At 39.8% G+C, this 24,799-nt stretch overlaps 1 protein-coding gene across 7 annotated transcripts in view; it reads right to left on the bottom strand.

Annotated features, from left to right (window-relative positions):
- Positions 1-1,700: 1,700 nt before the first annotated feature.
- Positions 1,701-24,799, bottom strand: part of ENOX2 (ecto-NOX disulfide-thiol exchanger 2) — a 299,360-nt gene continuing 276,261 nt past the window's right edge. For all 7 annotated transcript variants that reach the window (XM_084788928.1, XM_084788931.1, XM_084788929.1 and 4 more), the window contains 5 exons: positions 16,819-17,000; positions 14,733-14,840; positions 9,812-9,920; positions 5,348-5,433; positions 1,701-3,090 (listed from right to left, as the gene is read on the bottom strand). In XM_084788928.1, coding sequence (XP_084645054.1) covers positions 2,959-3,090; positions 5,348-5,433; positions 9,812-9,920; positions 14,733-14,840; positions 16,819-17,000 — 617 coding nt within the window. In that variant the 3' untranslated portion in view covers positions 1,701-2,958. The remainder of the gene's footprint in view (positions 3,091-5,347; positions 5,434-9,811; positions 9,921-14,732; positions 14,841-16,818; positions 17,001-24,799) is intronic.

Genomic DNA, 24,799 nt, shown 5'->3' with positions numbered 1-24,799 from the left:
AAAAAAAAACTTTTCCCATTGGTATTGATGACATAAACAACTTGGTATTGAAAATTCAGAACTAGAAATGGCATTGAAAAAGGGAGAGAGATGAAACATCCATTTGTAAAACTAAAAGTAATCTTGTATTTATTATTATTTGGAAAATTTCAAACTAATGTATCTCATAAGACAACAATATTTCAAAAATTTGGGGGAACAACACAACCATAAATAGCATTGAGGCATTTTAAAGAAAAATAGCTTCATTGATTGATCTTTATGGTAAACAAGAAGGACTGTAGTGGTGGTATCTAGCCCAAGCTAGCCTCAAAGTTGGTATATAGCTGAGGATGGCCTTGAATTCCTGATCCTCTTGCATCTATCTCCGAAGTACTAAGATTACAAGTATGTGCTACCATGCTCACTTGTATGCTACATTATAACAACTCTATAATACTGTATTTGTCAAAAATTTCCAGAAAAGACAACCAATGACAAAGATAGTAATATAGACAGACATCATACTTGTACACATACTTGTACACACATGCCCATGTGCACGCATGTGCATGTACAAACAAACAAACACACACACACACACACACACACACACACACACACACACTGAGATTTCAAGAAAGTAGCTTATGTAAATGTGGGTCCTGAGATTTGTAGAGCTGGCCAATAGGCAAGAACTTCTGGCAAGAGTTGGTGTTTCATTTTTACTCCAAAAGGAGGTAGCCTGGAAGCAAATGTCCTTCCTCGCGCACCTCATAGCTAACACTTAAGGTTTTTAATGAATTGGATGAGGATGCTTTGGTGGGTAAGTTGCACTACTCAAAGACTGTTGGTTTAAACTTTAGTCACATCTAAAAAATATTATCCCACCAGCATGTTGTGTGGCCTGGGACCAAACAAATGGTCGATGGGAGATTGAAAGTTTACCATCACAACTAGTATGTGGAAGTTCGCTAGGAGAGTTATATCTAGGCTGGAATGCATAATTGAAATACTTTGGATAGGCATAGTAATTTCTCATCTTTGAAGGCTTCAGTGGGAGGATTGCAAATTCTAGGCCAGACTGAGTTACACAGTGAGACCCCATCTCAGAAAAAGAAAAACAGAAACATTTTGTTTCTATAGAAATCTTTAGTGAAGACAAACAAGGTGTTTAGGTATTCCAGCTGTTGCTCTGAAATTTAATTTATTTAACTTATTTAAGAAATAAGTGGTGAGTGGAAACAGTTCCCTTGATCTTACAGATATTGTCACAAAGAAGCTATTTCTGGAGCCCCTGAGATGATGAATGCAAGCTTCCCAGGGCAGCAACCTTGATAACAGAGATGGTCCAATGAGGAAGCTAGTGTAAAAATAACTTAACTTCCTGCTGGGGCCACAGTGGGGTGCTTAAGGGGCAAGCCAACTTTCAGCATGAATGGGCTGCTGTGGAATGGCTATTTCAGGTTGTCAAGCAAGTTTGGCATCTTCTCCCAACATCCTGGTAACTCAAAGAGAAACTGAGACGATCTAAGAGTCACTTAGGAAGGAATTATTTAAACAGAACACAAAGCTGAGGTATAAAAAGGAATATTTATATTTTAAAAATACATCTTTGAACACTACTCACATCTTGTTTGCAAAGTATTGTCAGGAAATACTCTCATTGGCTAGGTTCAGTGTATTCTCTCACCTTCAACTGAGCTCAAAGGAGGGCATGCTTGTGTAATTAGAAGTACCACCATCACCACCACAAAAATACTAAATCCCAACTCTACCTCAGGGGAATGGCCTCCAATTCTACCTTTCTTTTCTTTTTCTACCAAGCAGGATTTCCTGAATGGTCCATTTATACTTGCCGAGGCCATTGCAATGTGCGGATGGGCACAACTGAACCAGAGGTCTCCCTGTCAGTCAGCGTCCTGCGTGGAGCTGACATATGTGCAGGAAGCCTCACACCCCGGTCCATTATTTATTCATTAGTTCATTACTTTCAATACTCACATCAGTTCTTTACAAACATTCAGCATGAAGTAATCAGTATTTACAGCAGTACACAGTTTGCAATTCAACAACTAACAGCAGGAAAAAAAAAAAGGGACCAACAGACTGTAAGAAGGCCAGAGGGGAAGGACTATTAAAATAAATCCCTCTGCCAACGTGTGCGCACATGTGCCCACGCCTGACTGCATTCTAATTCATAGAAAACTAAACATGCCCTCTTTGAAAAGCAGACTATTTACAAGTAGTTCTGAAAAGCACAAACACGATAGTGAGACTGGAGACTTTCTGTGAATCCATCCAGAGTTCTTGTTTTACAATTCTGAAATAGACCTTTTATCTATTAGAGAAAATAACTTTGGAACGTTTGTCAACTTTTGGTTCATAGTATTTTTTTTTTTTTTTTTACAAAAAGCCACAGTTCATGCTTTTGTATTTCAAAGGTGAACTGGCAAAGCACCTTGTAGAAGACACCAAGGGACTATTCATTTAGTGTTCACTGTGCATTGGAAAGACAATGGCAGTCAGAGAGTTCCTAGCGCTCCTCTCATTCCTTTTACCAGTAGCAACACGTGAGGTGAGATCTGGAGACACAAACCACGTACAAATCATCAAAACACTTCAGTTAACAGTGTTGAAAAAGTACAAGGCCTACAACAGTAGTACAGAGACAGAAAACACTCCAAATACTCTTTAGCCTCAGGAATTTTTCAATACTACTTAGAAGAAAAGTCAACCAGTTGCCAGAAAGAGGAGGAAGTTACAGCACTTGAGGTTCGAGGCAATTTCTTTGTAGGACCCGGAGCTTGAGGTGCTGTTCTAGGATCCTTATTTTAACTTGAAAGATATTCAGGAATGAAATGACAAATTGAAAGCAATGGCCACTGAAAACCACTGAGAATTAAAAAAAAAAAATATGTCCTAAGCTTTTCCAGCACACATTTATTTTCAGGATCCCAAATTGTTAAGCAAAGAGGTTCAGGTGAGTTTCAAGCCCTCAAAACCACAGAATTTCCACCTCTTCTCTAGGCTGGCTCCAACGCCGGTCATTTCCTGTCTGAAGGTATGCTGGAGTCGACTCATGAGACTTTCCACATCACTGGTACAGATCTGTGGGACACAGAGGACATCATCCAGTCAAAAGCAGCTTTCCATCCCTGGTCAACTGCTGCTGCACGCATGTGTGCTGAGGATGGTGGACACCTCCTCTCTGGCCTTGTGCATTTGTGTATGTCGCTGGAGTGGTTTATGGACACCAGCGTTAACCTGCTGTGACTATTGGACACTGTCCACTGAACTGCTTTTGCCAAGAGCTGGTGTCAGTTCCGTAGAGAAGTTCGAGCACATGGCCAACTAAAAGAGGGATGCTATGTCCAGGCTCACTGAAGCTAAAATGCCTTTCCTTGAGGAGACAGAGACAGAAGTGTCTGTCAGTGGAGTAGAAGTCTCCACATCTGCATCTGCCCACAGAGGAAAACTAACAGCGGTGAGGAATGCTTTCCTTTCCTACCTTGAGGCGTCATTTCTCTGCCTCCCCCAACCCTCCCATACAAAACCAAGTCTGTGGGCTCCTTAATGGCTTCTCTTTCTTGTAGCCATTTTCTTTTCATTCATAGTGACCATTTTAGTTGTGGACCTTAGCACAGGGCTTGGCTGATGACCACCAGGGGAAACCCAGAAGAAGCCTGGAGTTACTGCCTCACAGAACTTAGGTGCCCTTAAAGCCCTTGCTCAGAGGTCTTGACATTATTCGGGCAGGAAGCTGCATAGTGGGCAGTGGGCCCCAGGCTAGGGGTGACGTTGTGCTTTCCTCCCAGATCCACGTAAGTGAAAGAAGCGCACTGCAGGTTTCCCACTGAGAGTAGAACTCCCATTTCCAAAAGTGTGAATAGAGAACGGCAATAGCGAGATGCATACACATAGATACAGTGTAGATACGGAAGAGCGTCTGAAACTACAGGCCAAACTGTTAACAGTGGTTATCCTTGAGTTGAGACTTACTTTTTCTTCATTATGTTTCTATATTGTTTACAAAGACGTGTATTATTTTTAAAAATTAAAAAAATTAACTGAGGCATTTTACTGACATATAGTTTAATATTCTGAACTGTAACTGACCACATGGTCCTGACATTACCACTGCATCATTCATTTAACTGCCAAATGGGGTATATGGATGCAGAATAAAATGACTTCCTAGAAGGAAATATGGACAGGACGCAATGCAAGCTAGAACTAACACAAAGGCCACTGAGGAACGTGCATCACTGAAATTATAATGTGCTTAGGGCAATCAGGTTCCCACATTGGCTAGTGCCTTTGCTAAGAAGACAAAGGCCTCTCTGATTTAGCATTGTGGACAACATAATGTCTGGAATCCATGCTCAATGGCACTTCCTAGGAGGTCTGGTTTGGTGAAATAATAGTGACACAATCTAAAGGGAGGCTTAACTGTTTCTGGGGAAAAAACACCATATCATGAGCTTATTTGTTCTGAGGAGGAACAGGAACATGCCCCTGCTGCTATGAAGCAGCCTTGACTTCCTAGGGGTTTAACAGCTCCCCTGACTTCATGTGATCTGTGAGCTCCCCCCTTGAGGATAACATGCACATAAATGGCCCACAGATGAGCTACGAGCAGCTACCCAATCTGCATTCCAGAAGCCCCCAGCGTACTGTTCCATCATTTTTGTACCTTCCCTGACAGTTTTCAGAGTAGATAGCAGCAGTAGCGATGGTGGGAGGGATAACTGGAGTAAGGCTTCCAATATTATAAATCAAAATTTGCTAATGGCCAGAGGCCCAGGGCAAATGTCCAATGTGTAAGAGGGCAAGTAGGGGTTAATTTGCTGGCTATTCAGTAACTTGCATGGCAATCAATAAAAGGGGGGGCTGGAGAGATGGCTCAGTGGTTAAGAGCACAGACTGCTCTTCCAAAGGTCCTGAGTTCAATTCCCAGCAACCACATGGTGGTTCACAACCATCTATAATGTAATCTGATGCATGCTGTATACAAAAATAAATAAATCTTTAAAGAAAAAAAGAAAGAAAAGGAAGCTAGAATCTTCTGAGATGTATCTTAGAACTATGCTAGCCAATTAATTCTAGTTTTCATGGGATTTCCTTGGCTTTAGCACCAAAAACCTCAATCTCAGAAAACTGTTCAGTTTTAGGCAAGCCAGGGCAGAAAGTCACACTATTTTCTAAGAGGGAGGTTCATACATCAAATCACAATGAGACTGGGAGGAAGGGAAATTTACTTAGACCCCTGTGTAATATGGCCTGCTTATGCCTGGACAGAGTAAGCTCACCTACACAGAAAAGAACTCTTCAGCCTTCTCATCGCCATTTGAGCTCTGCCACATACCTTATTATCAAGGCGGTGCAAGTAGGAACAGATGTACTCAATGCTTGCTCCAAACGGGTGAACGTGAAGGAATGTGGAGATGATCCCTGTGGAGACAACGCCCAGACGTTACATTTAAGCACAAAATCCCCTGAGATTCCACAGATAGCGAATGAACTCATAGACAAAATGTACATATGCACACTATTCATAAACTGGTCACTATTTTAGTTTGCACCCAGTTTATTCATTTAATCCTTGTAACAGCCTCATGGCATAGGTACTGTCAACTCCCATCTCACAGATGAGAACACCAAGACATACACAGTTTCAGCATATAGCTGACAAGTAGCAGAGCAGGTGTATGAACTTAGTGGCTCTTACCACGCATTGCCTTTCACTGTGCTGTGCCATACACAGGGACACTAGCATGTGAGGTCACTCCCATCATTTGTCATCGCTAAGAATAATTTGAATTCTAGAATATTAGGATGAATGTAGATTATGACGGGTGTTTTGGCAATCATTAAATTAGGCTTCATGCTCTTAGGAATTAAGAATGTCTTGTGAGAAACACACATCACATACTTTGCCTTATTAACCTAGCTTAGTGGTTCTCAACCTGTGGGTTATAACCCCCTTTGGTAGTCAAATGACCCCTTTCACGGGAGTCGCATATCAGCTATCCTGCATATCAGATATTCACATTATGATTCATTGCAGTACCAAAATTACAGTTATGAAGTAGCAATGAAATAATGCTATGGTTGGGGTCATGGCAACACGAGGAACTGTATTAAGGGGTCACTGCCTTAGGGAGGTTGAGAGCCACTTGTATTGTATTGAGGTTTTATTTTGTGAGTGATCTATACAGAAAAGCCAAGCAGTTTTGAAATCTTCACGCTGACATGAGTGGTCACTGCCGTTGTGCTTTGAGAGCCCCAAATGTGTTCCTGTAACAGTGTTCCTACAGCAGTTTCCTGCTCCAGAAATGCTTAGGAGATTTCCACTCAGTCTAATTCTGGGGTCAGAGGCAGCCGCGGCTGCTGTCTTGTTTTTATGGATGTCATATTAATTGTTCTAATACTTCACTGGCAACAACTAGAAAAATTGTTCAAAAATTGTGCAGTTTCATTTTTAAATGTTTGTGAATCTATTTCTTTTTATCAGATCTTCTAGAATTGAGCTTCCTGAAAACTACCAGGAAATACAAGTGGACTTTGACGTGGTATAGAAAATACATTTTTTCTGTCCTTTCAGAGGCTGACAAAGAATAGCACAAGTTTAAATTATAGCTTGAGATTCAATTATTTTTATGAAAACCTTCCAAATATTAGATGGCAAGAGGTGGGCTGGGAGAGTCTAGAAGGGACTGAGGGTGAGTCACAAAATCTGTTCAAAAGGGATACTATTACTTTTATCATTACTTTATTCTTAAATGACCAAGTAAATTGAATTTCTAAGCTTTGATTTGAGTTGAAATACTTCAGTTCTAAAGAAAAAAGTCCATATTCAAAGAAAGTCTAAATGTCATGGCTAAGGAAAAGTATCAGATGCTAAGAAATAAGTTCAGGGGTTTAAAAAACACTAATCAGTTTTTGTGAGTTCACACTCATAGAACTTATTTTAAAAAGCAGATTTTTCTACCAGCTAAAGACTGCAGGCTTTATAACTCTTTAAAAAGCAAAGCAAGAGGTAGTCATTAGAAGGAATCTTTTTTTGTTGTTTAGAGCTATTCTTTACAGTGATGTTCCTCTCTCCCTAATACTTCTCTGTCACCATGACAATTTGTTAAAAACTTTTGAGGAGAAAAATGTTAAAAGTTGCCATGTTGTTTTGGGAAGCCTCAATGGCAGATACCCTTGCGTATGTTTATGAACATATCAGTGTTCTATCTAAGTATAACACTCATTACCAAAGAAGACAGATACATCTCCACGACATGCAGAAGCCAGTCAGTATGTGGGCTTTAGGGAGTTGGGTATTGTTAGCTACCTTGTGGCTTAGCTTCCTAGAAGGAAGCTTGCGTTAACCAACCCCTGTTAAAGGACCAAATCATTTGAACCTCAATTTTCCATTAGCTTTCAAATGGAACATAAAGTCTACAAGCATTTGTGACTAGTACTAGAAGTGCAAGCTGCTTCCCTTGTTCTGAGGGCTGACTGTGGCCCTGCGTGAAGTGATCTGGGATAATTATCATGCATATACGTGGACTTGACCTTTGAAGTAAGTAATAGTTTGTCAAATTTGCAGATGGAGCTGAATCTCAGCAAATAGATAGTGGCATTAAGGTGGGAAGCTATGGTTGCCTAATTCTTCATGTGTACAATTTTGAATTTTTTAGATAATGAGAAAAGTTTTAGCATTTATTATATCAGAGTACACCAGTCAACACACATTGTCAATGGCTTCTTGAGTAATTTGTCACTGCGATGTAAATAAATAAATAATCTTTGTCTCAGTTCTAGGTATACAAATCTTAAAACCTTTTAGATTTTTAACATAGATTATGATTTTATGTTTGACTATCTATCTATCTATCTATCTATCTATCTATCTATCTATCTATCATCTATCTATCTACCTATCTATAGTGTGTGTCCATGTGTGGGCTGTGCCATAGTTTGTAAGTGGAGGATACAGACAACTTTCAGTAGTCAGTTCTCTTTATCATGTAAGTCCCTGGGACTGAATTCAGGTGATAAAGCTTGGCGGAAACTTCCTTTAACTGCTGAGTCACCTTGCTGGCCCCAGTGTAATTTGATTTCTGGGATACAGTCTTACATGGTCTTGCTTTGTAGTCCAGACTGGCCTTGAATTTGCAATCCTCCTGACTCTGTCTTCTGAGTGCTGGCTTCACAGGGATATGCTACCCTCATAGCTAGATGTCTACTTGTGTGATAGTGAGTGGTGACGAGGAGCCCCCTACTAGATTCAGGGTGGGGGCTGGCCAACACAACAGTAAGGCTAAGACATGGTTAGAGTTTGCCGTTTTTAGGTTCCCCACCCTGAAGCCACAATGACACAATGAAACCTCCATAAAGACATGATGGAGTTCAGAGATTTACATCTGGGGAACACATAAAAATTCTTGGAAGGTAGCATAGCAAGTTCACAAAGGGTATAGAAGCTTGGCTCTTCTCTTAATTTCTTGCTCTATATATCACTTTTATCTCCTAATTCCTGGGTTCCACCCCCTACAACAGTTGTTCTCTGCCTTCCTAATGCTGTGACCTTTAATACAGTTCCTCATGTTGTAGTGACTTCCAACCATAATGTTATTTTCATCACTACTCTATAACTTTAATTTTGCTACTGTTTGAATCATAATATAAGTGTGTTTTCTGATGTTCTTAGGCAACCCCTGTGAAGGCTTCTTCAACCACCAAAGGGACTGTAACACACAAGCTGAAAACCACTGCTCTACAATATGCTGGCAATAGTGAGCCAAGTACTTCTTGGAGTTCTGTGAGTTATTTGATAGAACAATTGGTAGGTACTGGGAAGTTCCTGACTTTGTAGCCAGACAGGACAGAGTGTGGGTAATTTAATGTTACGTTCTGGATCTAGAGTGATACCCAAAGGCTTGTGTGATAAAGTGTATGCCCCCATCCTATGGCACCATGTGGAGGTGATAGAAATTTTAAGACATGAGGCTTAGTGGACAGTCTTGAAACATGTTTTTTTAAAAACACTATAGCTTCTTAGCCTCTCTTGTCTGTCATTTATCCTGCCTATGAGGTAAATGATTCTGCTACACGTTGCCATTATGATGTGCTGCTCCAAAGTACCAACCGTGATTGAAAACCTATCATGGACTGCAACTCTAGTGCTGTCCACCCAAGCAAGCCTTTTCTTTTCATAAGGAAAAGTTGAGCCAACACATTTGGGATCTGAAGCTTGAGCCCAGTGTCGAAAGTGAGGGTTGGTTTGTGATGCTGAGTCTTTACACCTGTGGACTGTAAGCTCAGCTAATTGGTATCAGAATTGAATTGAATAAAGCTGTCAGATATATACCTGGTGTTGGAGAGTTGGGGAAGTGGTATTGGAAAGAACATATGCTGCGTCAAGAAGTAAAAACAAATATGCCTTCACTTAGTATCAGAAGTGTCATGCACAGCACCTATTTGCTAGAGGCTCATCTGAGAAAGTTTTATTTTTCAACAGTGTCTGGACTAGCCCTCTGAATGAATAGGAAAGAACACCTCTCTCCTTGAGGAGAGATTTAAAAAAAATATCTCTGTGTCTGACCAACTCTTACTATAATGCTGACAACAACACACTTGACATGACAGTGACAATGAGGAGCTAGAAACGGTTTAGAGCTGCTTGTAGAACTTTTAATGGAAATTGTCCTTGATCTTTCTCTGTCACCTTTAGAACTCTGAGGTCTTGTACTGTTATGCTTCATACATCCTTGGCAGATACTTTCATCTTGTCTTTCTCTGTACCTTACGGGTTTTGTGTGTGTGCTGGTTTCCTTACCCACTAGCAGTGCTTCCCGTTCAGATTTGATAGGACTGCTGGTCATGGTCTTCTCAAGAGGGTAGTCACTTTCCTGGCTTGATGCACACAGTCTAGAAGCACAGTTTTCCTGTGGGAATAACATGCTTCCTGGATCAGCTCAACCTTATTTGGCCAAAGAGTTGGTTTCAATTAATTGGACAACAGATAACTTTTCGTAAAAGCGGAGAGGCAAGTTCCCACTTCATTGCTCAGTCTGTTCTCAAATTCCGAGAGACAGATGATCCTTCCACCCCAGCTTTCTACCCAGCTGGGATGAAAGATGTTTATCACTGTGCCCAGCAACAGGTCCACAAAAGCAACACAAAGTAAATGGTGAGATACTTAAGAAAATTCCTCTAAAATCGGGAACAAGGCAAGGCTGCCCACTCTCTCCATATCTCTTCAATATAGTACTGGAAGTTCTAGCCAGAGCAATAAGACAACAAAAGGAGATCAAGGGGATCCAAATGGGAAAGGAGGAAGTCAAATTATCCCTATTTGCAGATGATATGATAGTGTACATAAGTGACCCCCCAAAATTCCACCAGAGAACTCCTACAGCTGATAAACACCTTCAGCAAATTGGCCGGATACAAAATTAACTCAAAAAAATCAGTAGCCTTCCTATATACAAATGAGAATCACGCAGAGGAAGAAATTAGGAAAGCAACACAGTACTTTTAAAAGACACAGTGGATTTGGATTGCTAAAAAATTCAAGTTATAAGAACACCACAGATAATCCAAATAACCCTTTAAAGACATTTATTTAGTGTGTGTGTATGGTTCTCTCTCTCTCTCTCTCTCTCTCTCTCTCTCTCTCTCTCTCTCTCTCTCTCTCTCTCTCTCTCTGTGCGCACACGTGCACATGCATACCCACATGCACATGCCATGGCACACACCATTGTACAGTTGTGGTGGTCAAAGAACAGCTTGTTGTAGTTAGTTTTCTTTTTCTACCTTGTGTGTCCTGGGAATTGAACTTACATCTTCAGGCTTCACAGCAAGTACCATTACCAGCTGAGCTATCTCACTGGCTCCCAAGCATCTTTTTTATGCATTTATCTTCCCTAGTTGTGTTTTCCTGGCTTCATCATTCTTACCTCTATATACGTAATCTCGGGAAGCAGACACAACACTGCTGTGTATTACATTCTAGGTCCTGCTAAAAATGTACTATCACCATCATACAGCTGAAGAAAGCAAGGAAAAGATAAATTGGGTGAGTTTGCTAGGATTACATTGTTAGGAAATGGAAATGGGAGAGTTAGCATTTCATCTCAGCTTATGTTTATTCATATTCTCATGGCTCTTTCTCTCTCTCAACATTAGGTCCACCTTCTGCTTATGGTAAGTCGCACATCTGAATAGAAAATCTGTGATATAGCCAATCTACTCAGGTATCAATGCTGGCTTGTGAATTAGAAATTAGAACCTTTCTCTACAGACTAGAGAGTCTGTTTTTTTTTCTATGTTAAGTTAAAGATCAGTTAAAATATTTCTGACCATGAATAAAAATATCAGTTGTCAGTGGCTTTCTTTGTTGTGGAGGCTTTTTCTGAGTGCAGCAGTTTAGTTTTATGAGACACGCAGGTGAAATCCATGCCCGCAGGCACTGAATTTGAAAAGTACTCTACTGTTTGTGGATCTTTCTATCTTTAGGTGTGCGTGGGGCGGGCGGGGGGTGGGGTGGGCTACTTTTCTATATTGTATAGATGAAGTAAGAGCTTTTAGAGGAAGGAATAAAAGACATCCCAGCATCAATCTCACTGCTTCAGTCTTCACTGCTGTAAAAGAAAGTCCTGGGGGAGTGCTGGGCAGGGGGTGGGCAGACCAAGGTTGACTCAGATAGTCTGTCACCTCTTCCCTTCTGCAAGCCCTCAGCATGGGCTGCACTTCTGTGTTCTTTAAAGGTGTCTTCAAAGCTTCCTAGATACCGGCTTGAAATGAAGTGAATGGTCTATGAGGGCTGCAAGACATGTTGCTTTATGTCACATCTGATGTAAAGCATCGGCTTGTTTCTAAGGCAGGGCGGGGCTCTGCTTCTGCTTTAACACCCTTCCAAGCTTAAGTGGCCCAGGATGCCACCTCTTTCTTTTCTTTTCTTTTCTTTCTTTCTTTCTTTCTTTCTTTCTTTCTTTCTTTCTTTCTTTCTTTTTGAGACAAGGTTTCTCTGTGTAGCCTTGGCTGTCTTAGACTTACTTTTTAGACCAGGCTGGCATCGAACTCACAACGATCTGCCTGCTTCTGCCTCCTGAGTGCTGGGCTGACACGCCCGAAAGCCATTTCTTAAGTGAGTTGGCTTTAAGATACTCAGATTTTCTGAGAAGTCTTAGCCATCTCAAACGGAACTGTGGCTCAAATGAACCCAATTTCACATTTGTTGTGGCTGGCATTAAACAAATTAGAAGTGATATTAGAAGATGTTTATTTCCTTGAACTTCACTAGAAGATTCACGGAGGTAGTTCTTTCCACCAATATGACAGACATATGTGACACTGTTACACTGCAAAACACTGCCAATAGCTCCCACTGTGGCTTCCTGTCAAGAAACCCACACCAAAGCGAAACCAAACAAACCAAAACTTGCTGCTTGCCTTTCAATCTGCAATTATTTTTGTAGTCTATTGTGATGGTTTTTTGCTTCCTAACCTAATTGCATCAGGTTGAAATATTTGGTCACCAATTAGCTTCTCAGAGAAAATCAGTTTGTGATGATCTGTCATGAATTCTTCTAAAAGAAGCCTTGCTTGAAATAACATGAAAAATATGTGACTCACTGTTTTCTGATTCTCAGTTGGCTCTCTCTTTAGCTGTTATTTTGTGGTATATATTTCATTTCAGATGAGAAACACTTGTCATTGGGCACAATATGACAAGTTTCTTCTGTGCCATTTGACCTCTTGTTTCTTTAAACAAAACTCTTCACAGAGCAGAAATCAGCCTATACTAAAAATGTACTTAAGGCAATTTGTAATGGCGATCTAAAGAGTGAGGATAGGCATGGTGTCTGCAGGGCAGCCCCTGGCCTAACTAAAGTCTTCTGGCTCCATGGTACATTTTACACAGGAAGAGAAGAACTAGAGCTATGTTGCAGCTCTGGGACAATTTAGAAACTCTGATAGCATGAGCAAAGTCCTGAGAGTGCACCAGCTTTGGCACTTTTCAATTAAATGCTTGATAAATGAATTTCCCTGGGATTGTGCTCATTTCTTTAATAGCACCCACAAAAGTGGAAAGTGACTTGATTTTATGATGTGGAAGAATTAAAAGCATATTGCAAATGGCCTCTGAAAGAAAACATTTTTCAATCGTTTGTTTCAACTATACCAAGGTTGCCAGTTCCTAATGGCTCCCTGGGGCACATCCCCATGCTGGTAAATACACTCAGGGCCTGGATGTGCTCTGTCTTCCTAAGCTGAGCAAGGAAGATCAACAACAGCAGCTCTTATGGAACTGTACCACTGCTGATGTTGGATGCTCGTCCAAGCTCCCACATTTCCTCTTCCTTCTCAAATATTCACACCAGGGAGTTCTGCTTAACGAGTCATTTTTCCCAGAGTATAACTTTAGCTGAATATTGACTCATATGAGGCTGGAGAAATACGACATACAGAGATGAGGAGAATTTACACATCAAAAAGAGACACGCCTTTGTTGTGATCCACAGACCCATCCAAGTGTTAAAAGACTCTCCCAGCTGTCTTTCGTGTGTTCTTTTTTTTGCAGCAAGCGCTCACTAGATGAGGTTTCACCTTCCATTCTTTGTTGCTAATATTTGGCTTTAGAAAACCTCGCTACATTTTGGTGTTAGCTTTTTTTTTTTTTTTAAGACAGGGTCTCAAACTTAACCTGGCTCCTAATTTACTATGTAGCTGACACTGAATTCCTGATTCTCCTGTCTGCTTTTCCTATGGTTCGGGATACAGGTGTGTATACCCATGCCTGACTTGGTATTGGCTGTTACTCTGACCTGCAGCTGCTCGTGATCATGTAGATAGAGTCGGTGTAAAGAACTCTCAATGTTTTAGCTGTATTCCTGCTTTAATGAAGTGTTCAGTAGAAGGTGTGCTCTTCTGGGAAGATGGAACTTCAAATGAAGAATTGACTATCAGATTGCCCTGTAGGAAAAACATGTATGGCACTTTTTCCTGATTAACGATTGATGGGCTTGGGCTCAGCCCCCCCCCCCCCCCCCGCCATTAGTAGTACCATCTTTGGGATGATGGTCCTGGCATTGTATAGAAAGCAAACTGAGCCCTGGAGAGCAAGCCAGCAAGTACCATTTCTTTATGGTCTCTGCTATAGTCCCTAACTCCAGGCTCCTGTCTGGATTTCCTGCTTTTGACTTCCCTCCATGATGGATTGTAAGCTGTAAAGGAAAACAAACTCTTCTCCAAGTTGCTTCTGCTCATAGTGTTTATCACAGCAATAAGAAGCAAACCAGAACACATGGCTTTCTATGTTGTTATTGGTATAAGGAGATGAAGCAAACAAGGAGGAAGTATGCAGTATGGTTTTCAACAGAACATGATGGGTGGAATGACTTTTTATTCACTGAAAAGTATATAAACCACAACCTTTGGAAATGTTAAGTGCTCATACGTAAAAGCAGAATTACCACAGAGAGGGACTTTCTTTGAGACAGGGTAAGTCTGTCCTGAAACTCGCTTTATAGACCAGCCCTTAAACTGATAAGAGATCCACCTGTCTTTGCCTCCCAAGTGCTGGGATTAAAGGTGTGCACCACCCATGCCTGGCCCAGAGAGGGTCTTTTATTTTCCAACCAGCAGGATTTCACATTGACTTCTGATGCAGAAACTCGTAGGACATTTTTATTATCACTGAAAAGAGGAGACGGGAAGGGATGAAAGAAAACATTGGTAGAGGAGTTATGTACCTTTTCTTGAAGATTTTCCAACATCTTTTCCACCTGTAACTTGTCATCTTTGATTTTGTCCAGTTCAGCTTCTTTCTTTTTGTATTCCTCTTGGACTTTGAGCAGATGCTTCACAAGAGATCATAGATAACGACATCACTCATTTAGGCTTCACTTCATGCATAATCTCTGGCTGAGGGTAGGTATCCGGTGGACTAGCCTCACTTCCCCCTCTACAGATAGGAAAAGTATCTTGGAAAAAAATCAAGATACTTTTCACTCTTTAAACACTTGGTTCTTTTGGATTTCTTCTGAACCCGTTTATATTTTATAAAGGACCAGAGAAACTAATAAACACAGTCACCTAGCTTCTTCTCTGTCCTGGCCAAAGGTAAGGGTAGCATGCAGTCAATGCTGTCTTTACAAGCTGTATCTTGATTACTGCAGAGATATGAACTTAATGTTGAAAAGCATTTTTTTTTTTGTGAAGTCATCTGGCTCGCCAAGCTTGATTTGCGTAGGGAAACTAGTCATGAATCCAAACTTCACAAGTTAGTTTCTGTATTAGAAGGCAAGGGACAGGATTTATGCTATCATAAATGGCAGCTACTACTAGATATTGAATTCCCAGTGTTTACTAAGCACTGTGCTAATGCATCCATGTGCATTAATTCAGATTGGAAGTAGCAGAGTTATACTTAAAACCAGGCCAGGTAACCTTGGAGTTCCTTTGCCTAAGTACATATTTACTATACATCTTTTGAGATAAAATGGGAAAGTGTTGTCACTGTTTATGGTACTATTTTTCCAATGGAGGAAAAATACCAAAATGAATGAAATTAATTTTTAGGAGGCAGACCTCTTGCTTTGATCTTTGCATGGAAGTGATAGAACTATTCTTATGTGTAATGTTTTCAAAAACAACATAAGAGAGAAACAATGATAAAAGTGTTTCCAAGGTCTTATTTGCAGACTTGCAAAAGACCACCAGCTAAAACCAAGGTGCAATGTATGCTATCAAAGCCTTTTGAAGGCTAGCTACAGGGATACTTTTCTTTTGGTAGAAAGATCTCTGAAATCATCTATGTATTCTAATTAAACTATGTGGTGACAATAAAAGGAAGGTAAGCATTACTTCACACATTGTGCTAATGGGAAAGGTGAAACACTAATGTGCTATTACTTGTCACACAGGAAGACAATGGTGGCAGAAGTAATAACACAGGGATGCTAGTACCAGAAGTGACTCTCTATTCATCATTTATAATTTCCAACCAGTAATTAGTTTGTCCTAGATAATTTCAAGGCAGACTTGAAATGTATTGCACAATTTAAAATGTAAAAAAGATGTTGGTAGACTGTCATGGCAGAATATCATCATATCCTTTCTCAGAAGCACTAGACTTTCAGTATAGGGCAAGAGGCTGTTGACAGCTTTTAAATTGGAGGTTCACTGTGGTGATGGTCACATCAAACTTCAAGATATTGACCACCTGTTTTAATTCATGAGGTTTTATCTGAATGCAATTTCCATTGGATTTAGTTATTTCATTTTTATTCAAACGAATCTTTAGTGTTCATTTTATTTTTATTATGTATGTTTGTGTACATGCAGATGCACATCCATACATGTGAGCACCCATGGAGGCCTAAAGAGGTCATCAGCTCCTCTGGGAACCAAATACTAATCCTCTGCAAAAGCAACAAGTGCTCTTAATCATGGAGTATGTCCCTAGCCCTCTACTTTAATTTTTATACTTGGAATTATGTGCTTGTAAATGCACATAAATTACTGTGAAAATAAAATAAAAACCAAACTGGTACTACAGTCTTAAAGCCTGATACTACAAGGTCCCCATTTCCATGAAAATCAAGAATGAGATGTTCTGTTGTTTCCTGTAATAGACTATATTTTGTTGTTTTAGCCAAGTATATACTTATTGATCAGCATTTTACCATGCATAAGTAATTGAGGTTTTTCATAAAGACTCCTAGTATTACCTATAGCCTGAAGTAACTTCTGAACATTCTGCTTCAGCACACCTGCTTGCACACAAAGGGCTGATGCTATCCTTCCAGACAGCATAGGAAAACACGCTGCCCATACCTGTTGCATCCCTTGGAGGGCTTGCTGCAGAAGCTTCAGCTGCTGATCCTTGTTTGGATCTTCCTCCCGGTGAGCCTTGCCTTGTTCTTGCTTGAGCAGTTCTACCTCATTCCGGTAGGCATCTAGCTGCCAGCGGAGGCTATCGTTTTCCTCCTTCAGAGCTTCTGCCTGTGACACTAAGGCTAAGTCAATGGAAGATGGAAAATGTTAAACCGTATGTCCAGATGTTTTTGTGGTACACCCGAGTGCTATGAAAACTTGGTACTTTAATATGTATAAAAAGATGCTTGATAGGGAATTTTGGTTGTGCATGGTAGCAAATGATGGATAGAAAGGCAGAAAGGCTTGTTTTCAAAACTGAAAAAGGATTCCAGCAGATCAATGTCTTCATTTTAGTTCATATTCTCCATACCAAATACAACTATTTGCAAGTACTAGTCATTACTTTCATTTAAAATAGAACAAGTGGTAAGAGCACTGTACTGATCAAATATAGGATGGATCACCTTAAGAGACAACTGCCTACACAAACATTTTCTTAAAAGATATTTAAACCTCCCTAGTACTCACTAATATTATAGAAGAAAAGTAACTGCATGAACTAAGATACCATTTATACTTGCTGTATCTGAACAAATCTGCACTGCATCTTATCAATTAATAAAAAGCTGAGCAAACTGAAAAGTAACAACTCTTTGTTGTTGTTGTTTGCTTGACATGGGGTCTTTCTTCATAGCCTTCGCCGGCCTGTTATTTGCTATATAGACCAGGCTGGCCTGTAGCCTTGGCTAGCCTGGAGCTTGCTGTGTAGACCAGGCTGGGGTTGAAAACAGAGACCTGTCTTTGCCTCTTAAGTGTTGAGATTAAAGTCATGGGGCCACCAGCGTGGCTCAGCAACTCTTCTTAATGTCTTCAGAGAACTGAGGTTATTTAGCAAATAATTCCTCAAAGTAGAGATAGAGACACTGAATACAACCAACTACACACAGCTTATAGAACCAACAAGCAATGAGTATCCTCATGGGAACCTGTGCTAGGGTAGAGAAACACACTGAATTACTGGAAGCTCAGGATGGACAAGCCTGTGAATTTAAAAATCCAAAAGTGTGTGTCTGGTACACTTTTATGAGTTTCACCTCTAGAAGCTCTACTAGGTCCTCACAGTGAATAGCAGAGAAAAATCTCTTTCTGTTTCATGGGGGGAAAGGAATAGTTTTGAAGTTTGAAATGGCAGAACATTCTGTTCTTAACAAGACCCTACCCCCAGGGGAAAAACCCTATTTTATCAGAACCTTTTAGAGTTTAAAAAGGGCATAAATGAACTGAAAAAAATGGAGATACTTAACTCTAGATGACTGGTTCTCACCCTGTGGGTTGCAACCCCTTTTGGTTTAATATATTCGATATCCTGCATCAGATATTTATATTATGGTTCATAACAGTATCAAATTACAGTTATGATGTAGCAATGAAGATAATTTTGTGGTTGGAGTTGACCACAAAATGAAGACATGTAGTAAATGGTCACATCTTTAGGAAGGTTGAGAACCACTGCTCTGGAACCTTCCAGCTATCTTGTTCCAGCTAAAAGCTTGGGAACAAATCTGAGAAGCACCAGTGAAGTTTACTGTCCATGGGCACAGGATTATCAAAAGCCTGGGATTTAGGGCTGGGAAGTACTTCATATGGTAGAGTGCTTACCCAGCACTCAAGAAGCCTGAGTTCAACCTCAGTGCCACAGGAAACCTGGCACTATGATATACACCTATAATCCCACAACTCATGTGATGGAGGCAGGGAGATTAGAACTTCGAGGTGATCTACAGCAATGAGTACGTAAGGTTGTATGTCAAAAGGGTATATCCCCTCCTCTCCTCTATATAAATGAAGGCATATTTGTTTGAGTTCATTATACCCAGAATAGTAGCATTTGATATTTTACAAAAATTTATAAGGAATAATAAATTTCAAAGACCAGTTTGAGAACCAGAAAGACATTTTAAAACTGACTTATATATACGGCAAGGATGTTTGTGAAAATAGGCAGCACAGAAGAAGAGATGAATAATATAAGCAGAGTTGGACATCTAAGGAAGAATAAGAAATACTAGTAATCAAAAGCACCATAACAGGCAGAAGACCTTTGGCTGGCCATTAGTAGACTTCACATGGCTGAGGAAAGAACCTCAGAGACTGAGGATATAATAATGTAAAAGGCTGTAACTGAAAACATACTTTAGTCCATCTAGGATGGTATTAAAAAAACACCAACGACTGCTCAAAAGAAAGACATTTTCAACAGTTTTGGGAGCTGGGCAATCCAAGATCAAAGCACCAGCTCTTCAGTGTTTGGTGAATGCCTTCTTCTGGGATCATACATGTTGTCTTTGTATTCTCACACCAGAAAGGTACAAGGCATCTCTCTGGGGCCTCTTTCATAAGGGCGCTAATGCTAAGTACCACCCTGAAGCTCCACTACCTAAAGTGGGTAGTAGATTTCAGCATATGGATTGTGGACTATATAGATATCCAGGCCACAACAAAAGCATGGAGATAAAATGACTAAAAGAAAAATAATAGGATATCCAACAACCTGGTACAATCACAGAAAGAGTAAGTGGCATTTCAAACAAAAATGCTTAAATGTTTCCCCAAACTTGTGCCATGCACAAAACTACATAGAGATCCATGAAGCTTATAGAGCATTAGAAATAAATGCCCTCAAATCAACACAAAGTTCAGCAAATCAAAACAAAGAAAAAATGAAATGAACCCATTTCCAAAGAGAGTAAATACATTGATCACTCACTTTAAATGGCCAGAAGAACACCAATACCTCACCTATAGATGAGTAAAGAGAAATATTATATAGGATTTCTCAGAGCTACACAATGCACGAGAATGAAGGAAAATATTTTAGCCAAAAAAGTCACCAATGTAGAATTTTGTGCCCTGTGAAATTATGTTCAAATAAAAATAAAAATAAATAAAGATTTCTTCAGCTAAATAAAAACTGAGGGGGAATTTTGACAGCAAGCCTTTCCTGAAAGTAATATTAGAGATGTTCTTCAGAGAAAAGAAAAATGATATAGTTCAGGATTTACATGAAGAAAAGAAGACTATAAAGATGAATAAGTGATGGTAAGATGACAACTTTTATTTATTTTTATTAAGTGATCTAGAGTATAACACTCAAACTTGCAGCAGTAGCAATGCATTCACTTTTGAATGCTTCTGTACATATGAAATAGCAAAAGATGCACGAGATGAGAGAAGAATTGGAAAATTTTGTTATTGTAGGATAATTGTATAATCTAAGGCCATATAGAAAAAGTATAACTGATATATGGAAGAAAGAGAAAAATAAAGGAGAATGCTTTATTAAAACCTTTAAAGAAGAAAAATTATGGAGGACAAATTATGAGGAGAGAACAGGACGATCCAAAGGAAAGTGCAGCAGCAAGGAAGGTATTTATCCAACCATGCCAGTAATCACTTCAAATGTCATTGCTCTAAATATACCAATCAAAAGACAGAGATTGTCACTAGAGTGGCTCGTGAAGTTGCTCGCCATGAATGATAGCTCATCTCTATAATCTCAGGACTCATGAGACCACAGCAGGAGGATGGCTTCAAGTTTGAGGCCAGTCAGTAATTTATGTTGAATGATTGGTCCACTTTCCAAACTTATTTAGTGAAGCAAGCCCTTTATAGAATACCTTCTATGAATGCAGACTTTATTCAGCACTTGGCCTTATTTAATCCCACACTGTGAGATAAATAAAAAGTGTAGAATAGCCATAAATGTAAACTAAATTGAATGATGTTCTTATTGTGCTTTCAAGCCATTTGTAGATGAAGTACAATAACAAAAACATTAGTCCCACAATTTATTTGGCTATACGTCAGGCCATTTATTATTTGTGATACAGAATAGCCAGGGTTACATAATAAGACCTGTTTAAAAAAATCAAAACAAGAACAAGAAGCAAACAAAAATTAATCCCCCAACCATACAAAGACTCAATTATAAGAAACATATTTTAAATGTAAAGCACACATAGATATAAAGTAAAGATATGGAGAAAGATGAGATAATACTATTTAATAGTAATTAAAAATAGATGTAGCTATGGAGATTTAATGTCTTACTTTTAAACAATACATGGGTCAAAGAAGAAATTTTAGCGCTTCAAACTAAATAAAAAAGAAAGTACAATTTCTTTAAATCTGTGGGGTGTGGCACAGTGATGCTTCAAGAGAAATTTGTAGGAAGAAATGATTATGTTAGAAATGAAGATCTATGATCAAGTACAAAACATGCAACCTTAGGAAATTTGAGAAAAGAGTAAAGTAAACAAGTTAAAGAAGCCAATCTAAAAATGTTCCACACTAGCTGGTTCCCATTACACGATAGTCTGGAGAAGGAAACACCATGGAGACAGCAAAAAGATTCATAGCTGCCAAAGGCTACCAGGGGCAGGTGGTAACTAGGCAGACCACAGATGTCAGGGCAGTGAAACCATTTTGTATGCTACTACCATGGTAGAGACATGCCATTCATTACACATGTGTTAATACATACAGAATGCACTATGTAATATGCACACCAGAGGAGTGCTACTATAAGCTATGGATTTCTAGTGATGATGTGCCAGTGAAGATATACTCATCGAGACAAATGCACCATTATGGTGGGAGAGGTTGATGGGGGTGGTGCAGGAGACTTCCTCTGTAGAAACAAGGATTATACAGGAAGTCTTTCTTTTTCTTTTTCCTTTTATTGTGAATAAAAAATTCCTTAAAGAGAAAATTTATTAATAAAAATGAAGATGTATGGAGGCATCTATGTTAAATATCATTATTTATGAGTTCATGAATATTTTCAAGGTCAAAATTATAAAGCCTATTTCCAAATATTTAGTCAGAGAACTTTCATTAATTCAACAAACATTTATCGAGTACTCTCTATATTCCAGGCTCATGACTATGGTAAAAATGGGCGATTCCATTAATCTCTATTTACCTACTACATCAAAGGAAACATTTCCCTTTTCCATGATGTTAGGGCCATGTACATGTTAAGCTGGAGCTTCACCACTGAGCTATACTTCCTCCCTCTTCAAAATGCTAATAGAACATGAAATCTGGAAATGCTGATAGCACATTGGACCCAAATTACAAAACTGTATAGTAAATGTGTAAGTGGGTTAAAAGGCAACTGGACAAAGGTGTGTATTTTCTCAGCTATCTATAGGGGAATTTTTGGTTTGTAGAAAGTAAAAGAAAAATAATGAAATCAAACAATTAAAATGATCTCTTTTCACTAAATGGTGGAAGAATCTAGATTTCAAAGTTTTTGAGGCCAGGGAATGATTCCTGCAGGCAGCCCCTGGAAAAGCAATGGTTAGATGAAGATGCAATGGAGACTTCAAGTTGACTGTGATATCCGAACATGGAGTATTCATGTAGGAAAACTATAGGTGAGGACTAAATCCAGCCCAAGAGAGTGACATATGGGCTGCAAATGGTAGCACCTAGTGTCTGACCTTTTGGATTTTTCTCATTTTGGTCACATCTCTCCTTTCTGTTCTTGGTGGAAATAGCATCATCCTGTAGAATGAATGCTCACATGAAACCAAAAGGGAAAAAGAAAGCTATAACTCAAAAAGTCCTCTCTCCTGTTTACCATGATGCAAGCAACTCAGCTATGTCTTCTTTGCCATAATGGACCAAAACCTCGAGTGACTAGCAATCTTATTCCCTTGAGATGGCAGAAGAAGAGATTCGTGAAGGAGTTCAAAGATTCAACCTACATGGAAAGAATATGGCTTACAAAGATGAGTTAGAGATAGAAACTTCTTGTTTTTAGGCAGCTTCAGAAAGTCCAGGCTCGCTTTGAACTCACTCTGTAGCCAACTATGATCTTGAACTCTTGCTTCTGCTGCCCCTCTTTCCAAGTGCCAAGATTCCAAGCACATGCTACCATGTCTGGATTTAAAAGAGAACTCTAGCCTAAGGCTAAGACATCCTTCATTCCTAAAAGGAATCTGCCTTAAGGGAGAACTGAGTTTAATTAAATGTCTTGAGCCTAAGAGTGCTCCAAAAGTCATTAGGCTACTATGGCTAGATTGTCTATCTAAAGCAGAGAGTAGCACTGTAATAGGAAGGCTTTTTCCATGTCCACATTTGTTTTCAATGAGTGGTCATGTAGTTCTCTTGGTATGGTAGTTTTAAATCTCACATTTAAGTTTATAAATTATAAAAGACCCTTTGCAGGGTTCGTTCTATCTGTGTGCTTTTTTAATTAATTAATTTATCCAATCTAAACCCTGGTCATTGCCCCATCCTTCCTCACCTCCCAGTTTCACCTTCCCTCCCCCCCTTCCCTATTTCTCAGAAAAGGAGAGTCTCACTTCCAATCCACCACAGTCATCAGGTCATAGGGACTGAGTTCATCCTCTTCCCCTGTTGCCTGGCACAGCCCCACCAGGTGGAAGTGAACAAAAGGCTGGCAAGAGAGTCCATGTCAGAGACAGCCTCTGCTCTCCTTACTAGAGGACCCACATGAAGCCTGAGCTGCCCATAGGCCACATCTGTGCAGAGGACCTAGGTCCAGTCCATGCATGGTTCTTGGTTGGTACTTCACTCTCAGCAAGCCTCTCTTGGCTCTGGTTAGTTGGTTCTGCTGGTCTTCTTGTGGAGCTCCTGTCTCCTCCTGTTCCTTTTTTCCTTCCCCCAACTTTTCCACAAGACTCCTTATGTACCACCCAATGTTTGGCTGTGAGTCTGTTTTAAAACACTGCTGGATAGAGCTCCCTCAGAGGGCAATTCTGCTAGGCTCCTGTCTACAAGCATGGCATAGTATTGTTAACAATGCCAAGGGTTGGCTATCTCCCATGGGGTAGGCCTGGGGTTGGGCCAGGCACTGATTGGACATTCCCTCAATCTCTGCTCTACGTGCTCTATCTTTGACCCTGCACATCTTGCAGGTAGGGTGAGTTTTGTTGTGTGTGGTTTTTATAACTGATTTTAATTACTTCTGTATCCATATGGAATTTATGCCTTTGAAGAGAAAGCCATTACATAGAGATTTGCGTTCCTAGACCTCTAAATATTATCTCACTTGCTATCACAGTGGCTAGGATACTCTTCACTACTAAAGGAAGATGATATAAGTGCTTAGCATATGAACAAAATGGTATAGGAAAAAAGACATTAACTATCTGTCAAAGAGAGGAAGCAATATTTAGCTTGTTTGCTGGGTCAGTACCAAACGCAGTATCTCAAGATGGAGTTGGGCTGCACAGTATATAGGATCCTCTGTAAAGTGTGATTCCCCTAGATGGATACTTGTTTGTTTCTACTTTGGTTTGAAAGTCATTTGGTGATCCACATGGCTCCAAACAAAATAGTAACATTTCATTTTCCTCCTTTTGTTTCTTCACCTACTGCAGGACAGTGACTATGCTCATGTTCTACTTGTCACATGAAGATGCCACAACCAAAGAAAGGGCAGATTCAGCAGAGTTCTTAGAGGTATAATATCTCCTTTGAATGTAAAAATATTTTCTCTCTGAGAAAATGAGGATGAGAGAGTGCTTGTGTCCTGCCTGGGGGAAAGGTCAGGCTGATGAGCACTGACAGATAGCTGGAGGCAAGCAAGAACAGATAATAATCTTCTCAGTTTATTCCTGTCACCAAGAAAAAAAAAAAAGAAAGGACTGATCACCTATAAAGCCTGGGGGTGTGTGCTTCTCTAAAAAATGTATTTCCCACTCTCTGAAATACAGGCTTTTGTCATTTTAATGAGGACAGGAAGTCTTTCCTTTTGCAGACTTAATATTAATTGGGCCAATTCCTGAAGTGGGGGAGTCTTTTGTATATTGCCAGAACACTGAAAAGTTCAATATTACCTTTAATAATATGTTTGAGTAGGTGAACCCATTGGTCTTGATACTGAAGAGCACAGTATGGTGAA

This window comes from Acomys minous, assembly GCF_964271855.1.
Source record: "Acomys minous genome assembly, chromosome: 7".
Lineage (NCBI taxonomy): Eukaryota > Metazoa > Chordata > Mammalia > Rodentia > Muridae > Acomys > Acomys minous.
Note: the sequence above shows the minus strand (reverse complement) of the source record. Positions and strands in the feature narration are given on the sequence as shown.